Genomic DNA, 22,967 nt, shown 5'->3' with positions numbered 1-22,967 from the left:
AGGATTTATAGTGTAAAAGTGTAGCTCTAGAGTGGACAGGAGTGTTCTGGGAACTGTAGTTCTTTACCAGCGAGTGTAGCAGTTAAATATTACAGCCACAACTGCATGAAAATTGTGCAGCTTCTGCTGTTCATGGTGTTAAAATGGCATATATTGCATTATGCTGCCACCTATTGACCATAGTCATAATTGCACATAGTGCTTTCTGTTTGATCTGTAATTTTCCCCATCCTCCATCTTTGTGTGTGATGTAAGTTCCTCCTGATCTTCATGTTACTTCCTGTCCTCCATGTGTTGGGAGGTGCTGGGAAGGAAATACTGTCTTTGACCGGTGCACTTGTTCATCTTCCTGAGTGTGGACTAAACAGCATTTGTGAGTATTGACTGTCAGGGAAGGATTGATTATACTCACCGACAGGCATAGAGATTTTAGGGGAAGATAAACCACTCTTAGAACAACTGGAATCAGACTAAATATCAGAATGAATTGCACGGAGATGTCATGCTGTCATTTATGGCACTGAGAATTGTCTGACATTTTAATTTATTTGTTCATCTGTAGTTTGTGATGGCAATGGAATTTGTGCAGAATTGCTGATATAACTATTTTTGTGGGTTATTTTCTGGATTCAGTCACCCTGTGCAGTAATTACTTTTATCTTGTTGATTATAAGTGATGCTATTGTGAGCAGTTTGAATTTGATTTATTCCATGCATGTTCATTTCATTAGCCTCGGGCTTTTAACTCCAGACTGCAGTAGCCGCTTATCCGATTAAAATGATACAAATGAGACTTACTATACTGCAAGAGAATTGAAATGATTTAAGATAATTCAAGGCTGAACCCATGATACTGCTCTCTGGCGATAACTCACATTTGAATGTTGGAGCATGCTGGGAGTTGTAGTCCAACAACAGCTCTGGAGCCAAGGTTAAGAGGGGAAAGTCATTGGCTTTGCAATGTTTACTTTGGAGGCGGTCGTCCAACCGGATTGAAGATACACTTCCAAAACATAATGACCCGTTCTACAGGTCATTCACTTTTATGACCTTTGCCTTGATACAATTAAAAAAATGTATTTAATTGTGGGGTCATGAGCTAAAGTGCAGTGGGGTGACTTACAATTCGTGTATCCATAGGTTAAAGATTTATCTCAATTGGGGGTGCTCAGCATAGTGTAGTTGTGCCCTAGAAAAAGGTACAATGGACCTGTGTTGTTTTAAATAGAATACCAGCCCAGGCTACAAGTTTTGTCTCACAGTGGGTGCCCAGCATATTGGCAACCACTGTTTTAAATTATAGATCTCAGAATCTAAAGAACATATAAAGACTAGAAGTAGCTTGCATGAAAATAGCAATGAACGTTCTCTATCGATGCAGGTCTTAAAATACGTCCTTGTTCCTGTTGCAGATGGGCACCCAAATCTACCTGACTTCACTGGCTGGATTGGTACTGGAACAGTCTTAACATGGCCGGGAGCTGCAGGCTTCTCACCTCCTCAATATCTCAGCTGCTGCTGAGGAGACAAGGCCAAGGGGCTGCGCTGCTCTTGTGGGGCAGGAAAAGCTGCCCTGAGAGCTGCAGGGGGCAGGCAGGGACAGAGTGGAGAAGAGTGCAGGAAAACAGGAGAAGGCTGGAGAGGTCATACTGTAGCAGTAAGGTAATGCATCTTTATACTGTGTAATGCGGCACATATATCCTAAGTGTGCAATCGCTAGATGTTTAACTCCACCCCAGCTCTGAGAGAATTGCAGAAGCTTTGGTTCAGTGCTTGCAGGAGAATGATAGTGGTGGGCTTGTTTATGTCTCAATAATGAGGCATAATGATAGTAATATGTTGTTTTTTGCTAGATGAGGGTGTGAGGCTGTAAGATTGTGTAAGATTGTTATGATGAAGACTCGAAAATCGAATTGATAGAAAACACAAGAACAGTAAATTCAGTCTTGACTGACCACCTGGGAAGGACATAGATTGGTCTCTACAAACCACAGTCTGCTGCTGTCATTAAAGGGATGGTTCACCTTTAAGGGTCAGGGCACACGCTCAGATTCGGGGAGATTAGTCGCCCGGCGACAAATCTCATCTTCTTTTGGGTGACTAATCTCCCAGAACTGCCTCCCGCCGGCTAGAATTTAAATTGTCGGCGGGATGGCACTCTGAATGCTTCGTTTTCTGAAGTCGTCCGAAGTTTCAAACTTCGGGCAACTCCGGAAAACGAAGTGCTCTTTGTGAGTGTGTCGCTAAGCTCTGTGACAGTAGCACAGAGCATGCGCAGTGAATTAGCACAAAAGAAGATGGGTTGCTACTGGGGTATCTGTCTCTTAGTTGCAGTGTTGATATCTACAGTAACATATGTATTGTTTAAAAATTGCGTGCAGATGTGATATTTTACCTGCATGAGCTTTTACTGTGGTGAAAATATGGAAAGTGGTGTTATCCGAAAGAGACTGATGCAGGAGGTTCAGGGGCAGACAGATAAAAATGATGCTCACTTTACCATAGAACTTGAACATGACTGCAAAATCAACTTTAAACTGCCTTAAGGTTGCCACCTTTAATATAAAAAAAAAATACCACCCTTTCTACATCTTTGCCCTATAAATAACGCTGGCATCAAGCAAAATTTTTACCTGACAGGCCAGTAAAATACCAGCCAGTGGCAACCCTAAACCTTGTGCCAATTGTCCAGTGGCATTTTGGCTTACTCCTGTCTGTGCTGAAGAGCTTAAAACGTTATTGTATGAATGCAGTGTTTAAAAGATGATTACAAGGTTGGCAAAGCGGTGCTTTTTGTTGTTTGTGACATCACTCCAGTCAATGTGATTTGTTTCTTGATGTTGGATTCTAAAATGGTTAAACTGCCATGGCAGAAATCAAGTTGTGATTATGACTAGGCTGAACAGATTGACTTTACATTTCACTGGTAGTAGATTCTGAGAAACCGTATGTGAAAAATGGGCTTAGAAACGTCACATAGGTGGCCATTTTGTTGGTGGGCAAAAGAGATTTCCTAGAAGAATAGGCTGAAAAAAATGTTACAAGGTGAGGGGGACAGTAGGCAATATACACAGCTAAGCTTCCACGAAAAACACATACGTTGTGGGGAGCGTTTTAGACTAGTAAAAAATCCGCCGATCTGCGCATAGATTAGGTACTAGACTTGATCATTTACATTGTCGTTTGGAATGAACCATTTATAGTGTAGTAGTAGGGACCGCGCGGACTCTACTAATCATTACTAATATCAACTACTGCTAGTGACTCATCCCCTCTGCCAAGAAAAACTACATTTCCCACAATGCATCTTGCTCCCGCTGGGCTTGTGTAATTCGATCTTTCTCTTTTTGACACACAAAACCTGTGCCATTTTGACTCGCTGCTCTCTGAACGTTCAAGTGGCAGGTTAGTTTGTTACTCAGCCGTATATGAGCTCCAGCAGCCCTGTCCTACTCCCGAAGCATTTAACTCCCTTCTAAACTTTTTTTTTTTCAGAGCTCCGTTTCCGGCTGTTTCCTTGTGTAAGTGCATTTCCGGCCCCCTCTCTGCTCTGTGCTTCAAATTCTCCCTCCGCGTCTTATTTATTTAAAAATTAATGCTTTTCTTTAACTCAAGTTCAGTTACACCCTGATCATTACACGCATGCTGTTTTCCCCAGCCCGCTGTGTCTATTATACTGTAATAGAACCCCCAATGTACGCCGCTGTACTGTACCCCAATACCCCCCCAAATATATATACTCCTACATTCCAGTCATTCAGTTGCTCTGTTCCCAGTCTTTTCGCACATTCCCCCTCCTTTGTACATGTCATTGGTGCAACTTCTCTATAATATAACGCCACACACCTCTCCCCTCGTTGTTCTTTATAACCCCCTTCCTTCTTTAACTGTTCCCTCTGCACATAACCCACTTCATGCCTCACTGTCACTGATCATGTCCCTCGTCATAACAAGTCATAACCCCAATCTCTCCCTTTGCTGTGCAACCCCCTCATAACCCCCCATGCCAACCTCATCACCAACCTCATCACTTACTGACTGTTCACATCACTCAGTCACTCATAACCCACCTTTATCCTCTCCCATCACTGTGCATATACCTAAGACCCCATGCCATGTCACCCCTTACCATGCACATTCCTCATAACTCATCTTCCTTGCCTACACTGCCAAGTTCTTTGCTGTTTCTGTATTTTGTATCAATGTCTCTATCTTGATAAAGTTGTTGTTGGGAAAAAAAAGCAGTCAGTCTGCAGCGTGTTGGTCACCCCCTGTCTCTAGCAGAAGGGTTACAGCTGCTGAATTGAGAGTCCCCTCCTGCTCCATGCTGCTCTCATTGCTGCTGCTGCTGTTGGACTGGCATGGAGATTAACTACTTGCTGTGAGTGTTTTCATTGTCTGGTCCCACTACATTAGTGCAGTATTGCTGAGTGGTTTCTCTAGAGACAGCATGAGTCAATTCTGCTGTTGGGCAGTGTGCTTGCTTCTTTTTGTTTGAAATTTTGTATTTTGACTAGATTTCTGTGCTATGTTTATTCATACCGGTCTTTATCCTGCATTCAAATATACCACACAGGTTTGATTTGTACGTGCCAGGTCTCATAAAATTGGCATGTATTTTTGTGATATCAGTGCAACTGCTTGCTCAATCACACGCCCTATGGCGGCAACTTTTATTGGTTCAATTTGATTACATTGCTAGTTGTGTTCAGTTCTACAGAGTCAGTTATGTTGCTTTGCAACTACCCAGTAATGAATTGCATGTGATTCAGTGTTACTTCCTACCTGACATGAGTTCCTCCCAGATTAAAGCTAGCCATAGAAACACAGATACAGTGATACGATTCTTGGACCATCTTTAGTTTAGTCAATCAGACAGGTTTGAAAATATCTGTCTGCTGACAATATCTTTGCATGTATTGCCTAGCTGACAATATCCATGTTCGCTGTCACTACTAAATCCAGGACACAACTTTCTTATGATTGTTGTCTGTCAATTAATGGCCACATCGTCATCTGATTTATTTTTTTTAGTTTAACCCTGAAATGTAAGACTGCAAGGCACGTCTAATTAATCAGTGGCACAAACTACAACCCCTTCCATATGCCATTTGCCTAAATGTTCCCTACATTACAGTTTCTTTCTTTTCAGTCTGTCTGAGAAATTGGCTTAGCATGACATTACAGCTAGTAAAAACAAATATTTTAGCTGGCGTAAAACCAAACTGTGACCAACTAATGTGTTGAATTTGTTGCATCAGATGAGATGCCACAAAGCACATTAATTGAATTTCAGTGTTCTATTTATGGAATAAAAAACACCGGGTGGGGGTGAAAAATTGATTTATTATATATATATGTGTCTCCCCAACCCACTCGCACAGCAACAAACATAGAGGAAGGTCAAACTTGCTTCAGCAGTTACATTTCAAAAGAGAGTGATGTGGAGAGGAGCTGGGTGGTAGGGGAAAACAGCTGGTTTACCCAGGGCCGTATTTACATAGCGGGCGCCAATAGGCCCTCTGGCGTTCGTCGCCCCTGTCCCATTCCCTTTATTCGTGCAAATCTTCATGGAGATTGTATCTCCTGTGCATCCCCAGTGTTTTTGAACCAATGTGGGTGTGGTTGGGCAGCATGCCGCCCCCCTAAAATCCTGCCGCCCTAGGCCCGGGCCTAGATGGCCTTTCCACAAATCCGGGCCTGGGTTTACCCTTCGTTGGTAAAGAATTAAAAATAACAAGAATTTGTCAGTTCTTTGAGTCTAGGGGGGGCGGTCTAGTGGCAGACCGTTTGTCAGATGACCCCCAAACAATGAATTAAAGTCACAGTACGATGTGAAGCCAGTGAAGCATGGTGGCACAAGCATCATGATAAGGGGATGTTTATCATACTATGGTGTTGGGCCTATTTATAGCATACCATATCATGGATTGTTTCAATACTTCAAAATGGAAGAGATCATGTTACCTTATGCTGAAGAGGGAATGCCACTTAAATGGGTGTTTAACTAAGACAATGACCCCCTTAGGGTGGGGCCTTAGACATGATGTTGGCGGAAAATTGACTTTCCTTTGTGTTCTGGCAGATATGCTATGCATTTTTGTTGCTTATGAAGTAAGCGCTGCATTTATATTATTATATATTCCGGAAAGTCATCCTGCACTTGGGGGTGCCAAATGTTATGCACCCCCAAGTGATTGTACTGACTTACCTAAAACTCCGGAGCTTCTATCAGCAGAAAACTGCTCTGGCCCGGGGTTATACCAGTAAGAACCATGGAGCGCCTCTCTTCCATTTTCTTTGCGCAGCTGCTCATGCACAGTAGAACGAAAAGCAGTACAGCAGTAAAGAGTGAATGAAGTTTATCAGAGCACAAGTCACATGACTGGGGACAGCTGGGAAACTGACAATATGTCTAGCTCCATGTCAGATTTCAAAATTATATATAAAAAAATCTGTTCTTTTGAGAACCCATTTTCAGTGCAGAATTCTGCTGGAGCAGCACTATTAACTGATGCATTTCTAAAATAACATGTTTTTCCATGTGCTCCCTTTTCATTTCTGAGCTTTCTTTCTCTCTTCTACCAGAAAGAGGTGCCCACTGAGCATTCTCGCTGCCTTTGCTTCAAGAGAAATCAATCAGGCATGCACAGTAGGCACCTCTTTAATGTCTTCATAGTTGGAGAAAGAAGAAGAGTTCAGGGAGCAGAGCTTAAGGCTAGACAAGGAAGTAGCTTTTTAGCTACTTGTTATATATATCTGTTTGTATATATTTTTAAGCTTGTAATTTAGAAACCAAATAACTCAATTCAGGGAGAAAGGTATGTTATTGTGGGGGAGGTTTAGAGTATATTTAATGAATTTAATTTAAAATCAAGAAGGAACTGCTATATATTGTAACTTTGTTTTGTTTTTTTTTGTTTTTTTTAGGATATCAAGGATTCATTTCAAAACAATTGGTATCCTCCCTTACCAGAGTATGATTCTCAACCGCTAACCATTAAAATAACCACAATGTTCATTGTGCGTGTTCGAGGTTTGCCATGGTCTTGCACTGCAGATGACGTGCTGAACTTTTTTGATGGTATGTTTATAATGTTTCACACCCTGTATGTGTTTGCTGGCTACAAATTTTCAAATAAAATGTAACTGCTATATAACAAATACCCTTTTTACTATTTTATTAAAAAATAGTTTGGCATACTGTTACTGGATTGTTTGACAGTTCCTTTAACTGACTTTACAGAAGCTTGTGTGTTTTTGGGTCATGGGAATAGTGAAGCAGTGTGGATTAAAGGAACAGTAACACCAGCAAATGAGTGTTTTAAATGATTGCAAATATAATGTACTATTGTTCTGCACTGGTAAAACTGATGTTTGTGCCAGAAACTCTACTATAGTTTATATAAACAAGCTGCTGTGTAGCCATGGGACAGCCATTCAAAGTTGAAAAAGGAGAAAAGGCAGAGGATACACAGCCGGTAACTAGTATACAATGGGATTCTTCAGATTGTATCTGTAATTGTGTATCCTGGAATTTAATGGCTGATCCCATGGCTACACAGCAGCTTGTTTATATAAAATATTGTTGTGTTTCTGACTTAAACACACCAGTTTTACCAGAGCAGGGCAGGAGTACATTATATTGTCATTCCTTTAAAACACATTCCATTTTTGGTGTTACTGTTCCTTTAAGGTGGATGCAAGTATACTACTGGTGCGTTAGAGGTGGGTGCGAATAACAGATTTTGCCACCTAAAAATTAAAGAAAGGACAATTTATTCAAATTAATAAGTGCACAACAGGCACAAACTGCCCTCACTTCAGTATGCCAAACATTCATTTTTTACATACTGTACCTTCCAATGTTATTTCCTTTTCATATGTCTTAATATTTCACAATTAAAATATTTATTCTATTTTATATTCATATGTGTTACCAGTTGTTTAGGGCAATAATAGAATGTATGGCACTGACACAAATACAAAAGTGCAGGTGATGTAAATTCCAAGTTCTTGTTTGTTCTCTGGCTATTGTAATTCAAAATCACTCTCTCAGCTGCTATGGCTGACACTAAAGGGGTCACAGGATACTTATGGAAATTAATGCCTAATGTTGTTTTAAGAATTATCAATCACTTAAAATGTAATGCATCCTATAAGAACACCTAGCTGTTATCGTTTCAGATTCCAATGTAAGAAATGGCACAGATGGAGTGCACTTCATTTTCAATAGGGATGGCAAGCCGAGAGGAGACGCTGTCATCGAATTTGAGTCTGCTGAAGATGTGCAGAAAGCAGTGGAGCAGCATAAGAAGTACATGGGCCAACGATATGTGGAAGGTGAGGTTGACTGCCTGATCCATAACTAGTGAAGCACATGCTTATATTCTATGCTTCTTACTTTAAAGGGAAATTATCCCCAATAAAAATTAGTAAATAAGTTTTGTAAACATGTATCAGAATTTTTCTAACCTTTGAATGGTCCTAGTATTTTCTATTATTATTCTGCAAGCCATTCAGAGGTGTCATGTAGTCCCCAGGAGACATCACCAGGAATTTAATAGAGCAGGCTCTCAAATGAAGGCAATTTTCTCTAGGCATTAGAATTCAGTAAAAATATTTTTATTATGTCATTATTTGGTTTACGCTTTTTGGGTTATACATACTTAGTCATAGGCTGCGACATCAGTTGCCCCAGTATTAGGAGAGGTGGACTTTCTGAAAGGGACTATATACAAACATGGTTACTTTTTTGTTTCAAAGCCAGCATCTGCATGTCAACACATTCAGAGACCACAGAAATGAATTTGAAATTTGTCCTTGCCTTTCCTGCTGTAACAGCTTACAGTAAAAAGAGCAGACCCTTTCTTTTCTAGGTAATTCATAGAGCATTTCTGCCTGATAACTGTTTTTTACATTTTGTGCAGTATTCGAGATGAACCAGAAGGAGGCAGAGTCTCTGCTGAATCGAATGCATTCTGCATTGTCACCCACCAGGCCGTCCTCTATGTCACTGTCTCCACAGTCTTCAATGGCTTCTCCTCCTAGTGATGGCATTGTGCGATTACGCGGGCTCCCATACAGTTGCAGCGAGCAGGACATAATACATTTTTTTTCAGGTGACATAATTTTTATCTTTTGCATAGATACTAACAGTATGGAACTTGGCAAATGTTCTTTATTCATGTTACTTTTAAAAAGGGGGAAACTAAACTAAAACTGATTTAAACTGACCCAGAATATTTCTCTGAACATTTATTTTCTGTGTTGACTGTCTCATTTATTTTCTGAGACACTAGCAGTTTCTAGGCAGCTCTGTTTAAAGACGTAATATCTCAGGTGACATGAACTGTCTATGCACTTTCTATGTACTTCCTGTATTCACTTATCCCCTGACTTGCTGACTCTGAGCTGAGCGAAAGGCTTTTTATTTTTAGCTTAAACATGCAAATATCTTAGAAACCGATAAAAACATAAAATGTATGTAAATTGCAAAAGTGCTCAGAGAAGTTTATTTGAAGTACTTCTGCTTTCCAGAGAATCTGTGCACCACCTACTATGAAATGCAGAGAGACATTGTGGGGGAGGGGTTTCATTACACTATGAGTCTAAAGGTGGCCATAGATGTTACAATTACGATCTTTCCTGGAAAAGATCTTTCCAAGAAATATTGGATTTTACAAAAATCTTTATGAATAATCATCATGGCACCAAATTACAGTATATGGGTTGGATAGATGGAGGAAGGATTGGTAAATTTAAAAATCTCAAAAAACTTTTGAACTTTGCAGATGTTTTATAAATCCACTTTGCATGGCTTATTTTATTATGTATTATTTAAACCATCTAATAGAAGTACTATATTGTTTGCCATTTTAGGTTTGGACATAGCAGATGAGGGAATAACATTTGTCTTGGACCAGCGAGGGAGAAAATCTGGGGAAGCATTTGTACAGTTTCTATCACAAGAACATGCAGACCAGGCACTCCTCAAACACAAGCAGGAAATAGGCAGCAGGTACAGAAAATCGCAGTAACTTCATGGACAAAACTGCTAGTGATTCTGGGAATTCTTTGCCATGATTTTCTCTGAAAGATCAATACAATCCAACTCCCAAGCATTGATAACTTGTGCGCAACAAGATTAATTTTAAACTGGATTGCTTATTGACCTTCCTTACTTTCTGTTTTATTGTTTGCTTTTATCCCTTTACCTTTTGCTATTTCAGAGCGATCAATTGTATCTAATATCAATATTTGTATTTCTCTTGCCTAGATTGGGGGACACAGGCACCATGGGGATAAAGATCTTGTTGCTTGAAGGATGGACACTATACGGTTAAAGAAGTTCCCTCTCCTGCACTGGGCTTCATCCCCTGCCTACTTCCTGTTCCCTCAGTTTTACTTTAGTGTCCTCAGAAGGAGAAAGGATACTGTCTGGGAGCAGTGGTGCTGATTGACTCATGTGCCATGCCAGTAGTGGGTGCCCGAGTTTCCTTCCTGATCCTCCCCCAGCCGAGATTAAGATCCCTGCAAATGGAGTGCCCTTATTGCCTTCCTGCTCCACGGAGGTCTGCAGGCTGATGCTCCTTCACCATCCCAGGGCTACTGGTTCCCGCTCCATGGAGGCTGCACCAGTAGCCCAGAACGGGGGTACACACCAAAACAGGACACGGACGGCTGGCACCAAATGGTAAGTACTTTTATAGTTCACCCATCAAGCCCTGCCCCGCCTGCTTTCAACCATCGCTTCGGCAGGTGTACGTGCTGAGTCAGAGCCATGGGCAGGAGTGCGGCAGGGACCTAGTGGGACCATCGCCTTTCTCTGTCCCAGAAGAGTCTTCCCGTTCTCGATAATGCGGCCACCATCTTTGACATGGGCTTCCTTCAAGTAAGTCTTGCGTGGTGGCCATCCTGCTCTTGGGACGTTCCCAGAGACTGCGTCTTCCTGTGCGTCGCGCATGCGTCACTTCCGGCTGACATCTTGGGGACACGAGCAGGAAACCTGTGCATCTCTTCTCCATCCTTAGCCATCCCTTGCGAGCTTATCCGTTTACTTGAAGTGAGTTTCCTCTTGCAATCCACACATCCAGGGAACCATTTTTGGCAAGTTATTCTCTATCTCGCCCAAGCAGGTACACTCAGCGCAGTCAGTGAGCACTCAGCTGACACTGCACACTCTAGGAGACCATGCCTGCCTACATTGCCTAGGGGGAGGTTAACTTACCCTGCCATGACTGACAGGACATACCCTCCAATAAGCTGCAAAATAAAGCATGCTCTCCACCCCTAATATCATATTTTGCATGTTCTTCATGCAAAACAAAATACTCACCGCTTCTGCTGACCCAGAGTGTGGAACTGGTTCTACCCCTGCATTTGATCAGCCTAATGCAACTCTACCACCCAGCTCAGCGACAGCTATGGCTGCTCAGTCGAGCTCGGAGTGCTCTCCCTATCGCTGGCAGGACTCCAGAAACTAGCCAGAATACCGGAGACCTTAGACAAAGTCTTAGAGCACTTGTCAGGTCACCCACAAAGGATGAGCTCACAGGTGACTGTTGCTAAGCGCTTCACCCCCTAACCCCTGAACACCCAGTGGAGCTGGAGGAATCGGGAAGAGGGGCAGGTGCTGTCTGGCGAAGAGTCAGATCAGGAGCAGGATGCACCCAGATCACAAAGGAAAGTAGAAACCCTGATTCAGATGGTATTACAAACATTAAACATTGAAGCAACCGCTGAACCATGCAAAAATATCTCCAAGAAGCAGAAAAAGATGTCTTACATTTTCCCGGCTTATGAACACCTAGATGACATAATTAAGGCACAATGAAAGACACCAGACCGCAAGGTTCTGCTCTCAAAGTGCTTCTCACAGACCTATCTTTTTCCACAGGAATTTCTAGAGCTCTGGTTATCTCCACCAACTGTGCACCCCCCCCAGTATCGCGACTATCCAAGACCACAACCATACCGATGGCAGACGCAGCATCCTTTGTTTAGAAGGATTCTGTAAGGCCATTTTTTCACCTGCAGCCGATCTTCGTCATGGCATGGGTGTCGAGCAATGGCGATCTGGGTGGAGCAGGTAGCACAACTCATTGAGTCAGAGGACCCATCTACAAACTTTCTATTTTCACAGATTTCTGATGCTAACGCCTACATCTGCGACACAGTGATGGACGCGGCAAAGCTAATTGCCAGAGCATCAGCACAGTCCATTGCAGCCAGATGGTTTCTATGGCTAAAGACCTGGTCTGCGGACCTCACTTCAAAAAGATCCCTGTTCAGCCTTCCATTCGTAGGAAATAACTGTTCGGGGCAGAACTCGACAAGAAAATCTTGCAGGCGACTGGGGGTAAAATTACCTTACTGCCACAGAACAAACCTTCAAGAGGAGGCTATTTCTATGGCCCTTTCGCCAGGGCCAAGGCCAAAGGCAGTGAACGCAAACAGAGAAGCACCGGTCAATGGTCGTCCCAGATTTCCAACTAAGCAGAGCCATAATTGGTCCACAACAAGATATATGGTCAAACCTTCACAGTACAAGTCCGTTTCCACATGAAGGGGTGCCCTCCCCCAAAGGTGTTTTCCTAGGCGGCCACCTAAGAAAGTTTCAGGAGGTGTGGGAACAGAAGGTAGTGACCCAAGGCTACCTCGTCGACTTTGTACAGATCCCACCATAGAGATTTTTTGTGTCACGCCTCCCCTCAAGGGAGGCAAAACGCTCTGCATATCGACAAATTCTTCCCAACATCTCAAATTTGGGGTCATACAACAGGTCCCACCCCTAGACAGGGGCTGAGGTTTTTACTCCAACCTGTTCGTCATACCCAAGAAGGTCGGGTCCTATCGTCCCGTGCTAGACCTGAAGGCAGTAAACAAATATGTTAAAAGGCAGCACTTCAAAATGGAATCCATACAATCAGTCCTGTTATCCTTACAGAACGGGGAGTTCATGGCAGTGATCGACATCAACGATGCATATCTTCACGTGCCAATACGTCCCAACTACTACTGATTTCTTCATTTTTTGCCGCAGGAGAACATTGGTAATTTGCGGCGCTTACCTTCTGGCTCTCTGGCGAGTCTACACAAAGGTTGTGGCAGCAGCCCTGGCAGACCTGAGACTCTGCCATACGTACCACAGGTACTAGATGAGGGAAACATACTGCTTTTTCTTCAGGAGGGATTGGATAAGGGTCTGGCTCATTGAAGGTCCAGGTGTCGGCACTATCCATCTTTTTCAGCAGCTGGGGTTGCGAGCAAACATCAAAACGTTTCTACAAGGTGCCCTTAGACAGGCACCTCCGTACCATCACCCAATTTTTCCATGGGACCGCAACCTTGTACTATCCACAATGCAGGAACAGCCCTTTGAACCTCTTGAGGATATTCCATTACCTACATTGACAATTAAGGCAGCATTTTTACTAGCCATCACTTCAGCCAGACGAGTGTCTTAGTTGGCAGCTCTGTCCTGCAAGCCTCCGTTCACAATATTCCATGAGGATAAAGTAGTGCTACGACCGACACCGGATTTCCTTCCGAAGGTGGTATCCGAATTCCATACTAATCAGGACATGGTTTTTCCTCCCTTCTGTCCACATCCTGAGAAGCAGATAGAGCGCAAATTGCACACACTGGATGTGGTCCGCACTCTACAAGCATACATCTCGGCTATCAAAAGTATAAGAAGAGTGGATAGTCTGTTCATCATACCGGAGGGACCTAGGAAGGGCCTCCATGCATTGAAAGCTCAAGATGGAACCGGTCTGCCATCCTCAGAGCATATGCAGCCAAGAGTAGGCCTCCACCCTCCAGAATTCAAGCTCACTCAACCAGATCCCTAAGGACTTCTTGGGCGGTGTGCCACCAAGCTTCCGCTGAACAGGTTTGTAGGGCTGCTTCTCCTCAGCAGAAGCGTGCTTCGGGAGGAAGATGTGCTACAGGCGGTTGTTACCTCAGCATAGGGGTGTAAGTCCCGCCCTCATGGGTAGCTTTTGGACATCCCCATGGTGCCTGTGTCCCCCAATCTAGGCAAGAGAAAAATAGATATTTGTACTCACCGTTAAATCCTTTTCTCTTATCCTACACTGGGGGACACAGGCAATCCCTCCCAGCATTATTAAAAAATTTTTTAGTTATATAGTTACGGTTCCTTCCGTTCAAGCCCATGCGGTGAGCGTGGAATATATATATATATATATATATATATATATATATATATATATATATATATATATATATATATATATATATATATATATATATATATATATATATATATATATATATATATATATATATATATATATATATATATACGAAAGAATGAAAGCGCACTCCTAGGGCTTTGATGAAAAACACGTGGTAGGCTTCAGAAGACGGCTCGAGTGTAGTAGCCGAAACGTTGAAATAAAACCTATCACGTGTTTTTCATCAAAGCCCTAGGAGTGCGCTTTCATTCTTTCGTTTGTATATATATAGTTTATGGGGGAGAGGGTTGTCCCTTTTTCTTTGGCAGGAAGTAGGCAGGGGATGAAGGCCAGTGCAGGAGGAGTAGCCTCTTTAACCGTTTAGTGTCCATCCTCCAAGCAATAGGATCTTCGTCCCCATGGTGCCTGTGTCCCCCAATGTAGGACAAAAGACAAGGATTTAACAGTATATACAAAAATCTATTTATTTGTGTATATGTTTGTTGCAATGCACTTCAAGTTACCCTGTGACTGTCCATTGTGTATGCTTAACATTGAACATACATTGTGTTAAATGTTTGCCTTTTCCTTCATGCTTTTTGCCAGGTACATTGAGATATTTCCAAGCAGGAGGAATGATGTTCAGACTGCCCGTTTCCCCTTTAGAAGGAGGAAAGGAGTAACATTTGCACCTACAATAAAAGACCTTTATGATCCAGACAACTGCATAAATAATACTAGTAAAGACTTGCTATCTGATGTCCCTGAGAATGGTCACATAAATGGTAAATAAATGTTGTTGGTGCATTTGTTTTTGATTTTTTTTTTTTGAGTTTTATGAAAGATAACATACACGTAGTTTGTTATGGATAAACTAAATCACCTTAGGATCACACTATAGCTGGAAATATGGGTAAGCCTACATCTGAATCCTATTTTGACCTATCAGCCCATGAGCAATATATTGGAATAACCTGAAACTCAAAAATTACAGATTTAACCCTTTGGCTTTAACCTTAAATGTTTTAACTGGAAGGTAAACAGCAACTAAAGTGCTTTAAAGGTTACTGTCATCAGAAAGAAATGTTTACTTTGGCCTGAAAACATTATATGTTATGTAAAATAACATTTAAAATATCCTGTCATGTGACTGTTCTTCAGAAGGCCTATCTTTTTAATTTTTATGACAAGGAGTCTATGTATGTTCTTAAGATCAGAGCCACTGTTCCACAAAACAAAAGTGTTGTCAGTTTAAAAATAAAAGATGTAGATAACAATAGCAAAGACAAATCAGCACATTGATATTTATTATACTCCTGCTTAAGCATGCCTGAAGTTGGTTTAACAATAAAAATGAAAGATAAAGTTTAGATGAGGAAGTGTAAACAGAAGGACCAAACCTCTGTCACAATAGAGGTTTAGATTTCATATATTTATATATTATACAATTATATATTGTATAATATATAAATATATGAAATCTAAACCTCTATTGTGACATAAAAAATACACAATGCTGTTAATGCTTGGATGTATTTATACCTTTATTTTAAAGTACTAATGTATATGCAGCACATTGTTTTCACAATACAGCAATGATAAAAACAGGAAGACAAAAATATACAGTGGTGTGAAAAACTATTTGCCCCCTTCCTGATTTCTTATTCTTTTGCATGTTTGTCACACTTAAATGTTTCTGCTCATCAAAAACCGTTAACTATTAGTCAAAGATAACATAATTGAACACAAAATGCAGTTTTTAAATGAAGGTTTACGTTATTAAGGGAGAAAAAAACTCCAAATCTACATGGGCCTGTGTGAAAAAGTGATTGCCCCCCTTGTTAAAAAATAACTTAACTGTGGTTTATCACACCTGAGTTCAATTTCAAAGGTTATAAAGCCATTTCTAAAGCTTTGGGACTCCAGCGAACCACAGTGAGAGCCATTATCCACAAATGGCAAAAACATGGAATAGTGGTGAACCTTCCCAGGAGTGGCCGGCCGACCAAAATTACCCCAAGAGCGCAGAGACAACTCATCCGAGAGGCCACAAAAGACCCCAGGACAACATCTAAAGAACTGCAGGCCTCACTTGCCTCAATTAAGATCAGTGTTCACGACTCCACCATAAGAAAGAGACTGGGCAAAAACGGCCTGCATGGCAGATTTCCAAGGCGCAAACCACTTTTAAGCAAAAAGAACATTAAGGCTCGTCTCAATTTTGCTAAAAAACATCTCAATGATTGCCAAGACTTTTGGGAAAATACCTTGTGGACCGACGAGACAAAAGTTGAACTTTTTGGAAGGTGCGCGTCCCGTTACATCTGGCGTAAAAGTAACACAGCATTTCAGAAAAAGAACATCATACCAACAGTAAAATATGGTGGTGGTAGTGTGATGGTCTGGGGTTGTTTTGCTGCTTCAGGACCTGGAAGACTTGCTGTGATAGATGGAACCATGAATTCTACTGTCTACCAAAAAATCCTGAAGGAGAATGTCCGGCCATCTGTTCGTCAACTCAAGCTGAAGTGATCTTGGGTGCTGCAGCAGGACAATGACCCAAAACACACCAGCAAATCCACCTCTGAATGGCTGAAGAAAACCAAAATGAAGACTTTGGAGTGGCCTAGTCAAAGTCCTGACCTGAATCCTATTGAGATGTTGTGGCATGACCTTAAAAAGGCGGTTCATGCTAGAAAACCCTCAAATAAAGCTGAATTATAACAATTCTGCAAAGATGAGTGGGCCTAAATTCCTCCAGAGCGCTGTAAAAGACTCGTTGCAAGTTATCACAAACGCTTGATTGCAGTTATTGCTGCTAAGGGTGGCCCAACCAGTTATTAGGTTCAGGGGGCAATTACTTTTTCACACAGGTTTGGATTTCTTTTCTCCCTAAATAATAAAAACCCTCATTTAAAAACCTGCATTTTGTGTTTACTTGTGTTATCTTTGACTAATAGTTAAATGTGTTTGATGATAAGAAACATTTTGTGTGACAAACATGCAAAAGAATAAGAAATCAGGAAGGGGGCAAATAGTTTTTCACACCACTGTATATAGTAACAGAGATTATCTCGCATATGTTAAGAGGCAGAAGGGGAATGTGGTCCCTGTCCCATAGAGCTTTCAGAGTTTGTTTTTTGATACAATTGTTCAATTATAATGTGTCACTTGTCCTTTAATATTGCTTATCCCTGCCCTTTAAAGGTGTAAGTATAGAGTAAGCAGACTTTTATCTGTTGCTGGGTATCTGTTGCTGGGTATAATAGAACAGTAGGGGTTTGGTGTTTATGAAAAATATCTTCCTTCTAACAATGCCAATAACATCTTGCTATGCCACTGCCTGATGTAGATCTTTAAAATGTACATTTGACTTTTTCTCATCTGGATTTGCAGATTATGTAAAGGAGATGTCCGCTAAATCTGTGGATGTTCATGACTTCACAGTTATGTCTCCCGTGCACGACATCCATATTCGAGGCCTCCCGTTCCATGCTTCAGGGCAGGATATTGCAAATGTATGTTTACTGTTTACAAACATAGGTTGTAAAAGCATAAGTAAAAGCATATCTGTTTACAGTAATACTTTGTGTATCTGTGTCTTAATGATTTGCTGATAATGTAATTTATTGCTAACATGATGCCATTGTTCTTAGTTCTTCCATCCGATAATGCCTTTGAAGATCAGCATTGAGTACAGTGCTGATGCTGGTGGTGCTACTGGAGAAGCAGTTGTGAGGTTCCTCACTCATGATGACGCTGTAGCAGCCATGGCTAAAAACAGATGCCATTCCCGTACGTATACCCACTTACCTACTTCAGATTAAGGGACACATTTTATAGCTTATCCTTCCCCCTTAGAATTAATCACCAGTGATATATTCTTTTCCTTTTGTGTATATCTGTTTTATCAAATAGCTTCAGACTTCAATGCACAACATCATGTTAAAGCCAAGCATCCATAAAGTGAAGTTATAACACATTTTTTGCACATTTTATAATAAAAAATATACAGTATGAAAAAAATATACTACAGTTTGTGTATATATTTACAGCCATTACAGTTCTGATTCAGCCCTTTTCAGCAGGATTCTGTTGAATCCTAATGCCTGGCCAGACCGAATCTGAATTCTTAAAATGATGTCGCTTTTTATCACAAAACAAGCTAAAAAAATGTTTAACCGCGTGCTGCATGCACAATCCAAAATATTAGCTTTCCTATCCCTGAAATGTTTATGCAAATTAGGGTTCATTTCGGTATTTGGTTGAATCTTTCACAAAGGTTTCGGTGGTTCGCCAAATCCAAAATAGTGGATTTGGTGCATCCCTAGTTTCGAGTCTTGCAAACTTTTAGCAGTGGAGAATACTATACTCAGAAAGATGTACTTGCAAATGCATAGATCAACTGTTGTGTTTTCCACAAAAAAAAATGCTGAACATTTAATTACCCATACCATTTACCTTATTACTCTTTATTTCTCCAGAACATGGTTATTTAGAACTTTACCTGAATTCATCTACAGACAGTAAATAAGAGCAGTGTTTGATATTATGTTGCACGGATCTTTCTTAGAAAGGTAAGTGAAATTGTGATGGAAATGCTTATGAAAATTTGAAGTTAAAATAAGTCTTAATATACAAAACTTGTCCATCACAAATCCATAGCTTTAGCTGTTAGACCAGAACAATTATTCCAGGATCTCAAACTAAAGGAAAATTGTCTAGTGGAGTATACTTTCCTCTAAGTGGCTCAACAGTGCTATGTGTAAGGTTGAACTATCTTCCTGTTCTCTCTGCAGAAATAGCAGTACAATTTGGCCTTCCAAGTATGTGGACAAACACCATACCATATCACCATATCACATTGTATAGGAATTGCATGTAAATGAAACTGGTTGAGTGGAATATGCCCTGTTTTATGCAGAATGACGAAAAGTGGACATTGGCACCAAAATACTTAAGCATGTGTTTACTTCCAGAAGAGTTGTTTATATATACACTAGTATTAAGAGCATTGACTGGTGGCGGATAAAATGCCTGGTGTTTCAGATTAACTTCTGCTTTGCCTTAATTCTTGTATATTTCCTGGTTCTGTCTGAAGTCAGTGTTCATGCTTTAGATTTTGCCTTACTTTACCATAGGTTAAATGAAAAGTGCTGAATGTCAGGGTTATAGTGTGATCCATAATAAAAGGCTGAAATAAAATGTGTCTCTGTTTGCCTTACCATCTTGTACCTGTTTAGGCAATCTTTTCAGTGCCAGTGACACTGCACATGGTCAGTGGGTTCTGGGCAGCAGTTGAGAATATACCTTTAGGGATTGTCAGAAATCATAATGCTGAAAATAAGGTTCTTCTGTCATAGATGATAATCTTACTTGGTGGATTAGAGTATTTTAAGAAGAAAGTACCCCGCTTGTAACTAGTATATCAAGTAGCAATAGTCACTAAAAAAATTAATTATTACCACTCGGTGGTTGAGAAATTCAAAACCTGTGTCTGTATATTCTATATTTATCATATATTCTTGTATTAAGGTAAAGTGCAGTGCAATTAATCTAGTTCATTTCTAGATAATCAATTAAAGAGGACCAATTGATTATATATAATTAGAGCGTGTTTAATTAAAGTACAATCAATAGAATTATGCATTCATTAAAAATTGATAGTGTAGATGAAATTAAGATTAAAGTGCAGTGCAATAAATATGATTAATTTGCCTTATAAATATGAGTATAAATTAGCTAAAAAATGTTTTCTTAAAAATTGTCACCAATGAATAGGATAAATTATGTAACCAAAATGCTCAAATCCATATGGTAGTTAGGAGAAATTGGAAAATCAAGATTTTCAATTTACTGCCTATTGTTTTACTAAACCTGGGACACCACAAAGTTGAAGGCAGGGCAGGGTAACCGGGGAAAAAAATCTGAGCTACACCTAAAAAGCCACAAATCTTCCTATTTACCCACAATTTGTCGGGAACGGTAAATTACATCATCACACAGCACTATCATAGGGGACACAGTAAAAAGTAAATAAAACGTAGAGTGCTATAAAATAAATTCAGCAGTATTCAATGAGATATGTAACACTCAGTAAAATAATAGAAAAACGTCGCTGAAAATTAAAAAAAAATTGTAACAAAACAATATAAATCAAATCAAATAAACAAATCATAGAAGCAGAAATGTGGCTCAATCTATTATCATAAATTCAGAGTGATTGGACAACCAATTCAAATATTGCAATAGATAAGCATATATTTGGTGAGTCAAAATGCTTGCACCAAAGAATATTTGCTGCGGTTCAGATAAAGAGTTATAGGGAGCCTCTTCAGAGGCACAGCTCTTCACTGATAAAGGACTTTGGTAGCCTTGGAGTGGTGCAGTAACCCAAAACATATGACATATATAGGGTTATGTAATAAAAGGCACTAAGTTTATCCAGGTGCAGTAACCTATAGCAACCAATCAGCAGATAGCATTTGCTGGTCACTTGTTTAACAGCAAACCTTTTATTGGTTGCTATGGGTTAATGCTCCCGGGCAAACTTAGTGCCTTTTTTCACATTTGGGGGTTAGACTTCTTTGTTGAGCTGTAGTTCTTTTAAGAGATGACAAGAGAACATGTAGACTGAGTTGTTACATTAAGGTGTAGGTTTACATATTAGTTATATAGTATGTTCTTTTATGTACGTCAATAAAATTAGGATTTACAACTAATTTTATAAAATTGTCTATATGTTCAAATCTTCTAAAACTTTTATAATTTCCTTTTTGTTTCAGGACAAAGCAACAATCCTTTGCCTCCAATGGACATTAGCCAGTGTGCACCCTCCTTACACAGCCATTCAACAGATGTTTGTTTCTAACAAACTGGTATCTTTCTAAACAGTTTTTGTTGCTGTTGTTTTTTTTTTTTTTGTGCCGACTGATTCTAAGAATGCCAATCCAGCAGGGATCAGACATTTCTTCTTGGCTAATGTAGATTTGGTAGAACTGGTGCAAAATGTTCCTTTTCTCTGTCGGCAATTCAGTCCTTTCTTATTTTGTGAACCAGCAATTTATCACTTTTTTTTGTATCAAAGTGCCTAAGTTAATAATATTAAGAATGTGGTTTGTGATGTAGGGCCTCTGAGCGGGTTTATTCGTGTATGTCATGTAAATATAAATTTGTGTTGAAGAAGCAGAAAGCAGAATGGATAGATAGGACCAGAGATATGTTCACTGAACGGTAAAATCATAAGACACTAGCTGGTGAGTTGTACAGTGAACTCTCATGGTTTATTGTTAGTCTTCCAGAAAGAAAGTGTTTTATTTCCTCTTCATATAAATGATAAACTTGTGGTGGGGTTGTTCCTAACATATTTTGATTTGCATTGACTTTATTAAAGATGATCCATGAGATGATCATTTTTTGTTTCTTTTTCTGGAATAAGTCATAGCAACAAACAGAAATTTCCTGTATATCCGTGTTTCTTAACCTTTTTCTTAGGGGACTAAAATTAAATTGGAAAAAAACAGCTTTGCATCCCAAAAACCTGTAGATCGGTATGCAACTTATTATAATTACCATTTTCTTTTATATGTAAATGGGAGCCATATTAAGGAAAATGTCAGAGATTTACTTCAAACAGCTTCCCCATTAGAAATAGAAACACTTTTTTTTCTATGGTTTTAATACTCCCTCTAATGAGACTATGGGGTGCCTCAATGTTTTTACAGTTAGATCAATAAGTAAAGAAGTCTGCGTGGACAACATGTCATAAAACTATTTTTATTTCAGAAGCATCTTTAAAAAGATCAATGAATATAATTGGTTTAAAAAAACAATTGAGGTAGTAACTGTTGTTAGATTGGCCTCTTGTTGAGAAAGTGTGATGCACAGTTTGTCCCAGCATTGCACAGGTTAAGGAGTATCTTCACAAGCTTTCGCTCCATTCTCCTTGCTGTCTAAGACAACGTCTTTCTCTCCAGGAACTTCAAGTTAACTGTTTTGTTTGGTGTTAATAAAATACGGGCAATTGTTTTGATATCTCCTCCTTTGGGATCTGGTCTTAACTCAAATATACTAATTATCTGGGGAAACAGAAAAAATATATTGGAATTCACATGAAAGTAGAATAATGATATATTCCATATCTTCCATCTTTAAGGTATATATAAGGTGTTGTTGCCCTTTGCAGATCAGACAGAAAGCTGGATGATGTAACAACTGTAGCAGCAATGGGATGGGATCCCAATAGACCTTAAACTCTTTCACCCATCACTTGGAATTGAAAAATAAAAACTTGGTTAATAGATAGGCTGTGAAAAATAAAAAATGTTTCTAATATAGTTAGCGATAAATGTAATCTATAAAGGCTGAAGTGACTGGATGTCTTATATAACAGACCAGAACCCAACTTCCTGCTTTTCAGCTCTCTAACTCTGAGTTAGTGTCTTTAAGGGGGGGCACATGGGAGATAACTGTTCAGTGACTTTGCAATTGATCCTTCGCATGCAGGTCAGATTCAAATGCAACAGTTATGTTTTTCCTAAACAGAAGAACGTCAGACCAGCCCTCTTTCTTTCTCTTGACAACTTCCTTGACTGGGCCATGGTTGGAAACTGACTAGTAGGTGTAACAAAATTCAATAATAACAGTATAGGTATCCCTTAATGCTTTGGAATTTGAAAGTAGATTGCAAAATGCTTAGAATAGCATTATTATCAATTTGTCATTGACTTTTCCTTTAAAGGAAAACAGATAAAACATTGTATATAC

At 39.9% G+C, this 22,967-nt stretch overlaps 1 protein-coding gene across 5 annotated transcripts; it reads left to right on the top strand.

The window, feature by feature from the left end:
* The first annotated feature begins 228 nt into the window (after window positions 1-228).
* On the top strand, window positions 229-22,235 carry grsf1.S (G-rich RNA sequence binding factor 1 S homeolog). Of its 5 annotated transcripts, none has more exon segments than NM_001127733.1 (11): window positions 288-373; window positions 1,413-1,662; window positions 6,931-7,084; window positions 8,188-8,343; window positions 8,931-9,122; window positions 9,883-10,021; window positions 14,808-14,986; window positions 17,598-17,719; window positions 17,858-17,996; window positions 18,686-18,778; window positions 20,987-21,607. In NM_001127733.1, coding segments are annotated over 9 exon segments (1,323 nt in total). In that variant the 5' UTR covers window positions 288-373; window positions 1,413-1,470; the 3' UTR covers window positions 18,736-18,778; window positions 20,987-21,607.
* Window positions 22,236-22,967: the final 732 nt, after the last annotated feature.

This window comes from Xenopus laevis, chromosome 9_10S, assembly GCF_017654675.1.
Source record: "Xenopus laevis strain J_2021 chromosome 9_10S, Xenopus_laevis_v10.1, whole genome shotgun sequence".
Classification (NCBI taxonomy): domain Eukaryota; kingdom Metazoa; phylum Chordata; class Amphibia; order Anura; family Pipidae; genus Xenopus; species Xenopus laevis.
The sequence above is the reverse complement of the archived record's forward strand: the minus strand, read 5'-3'. Positions and strand labels throughout refer to the sequence as shown.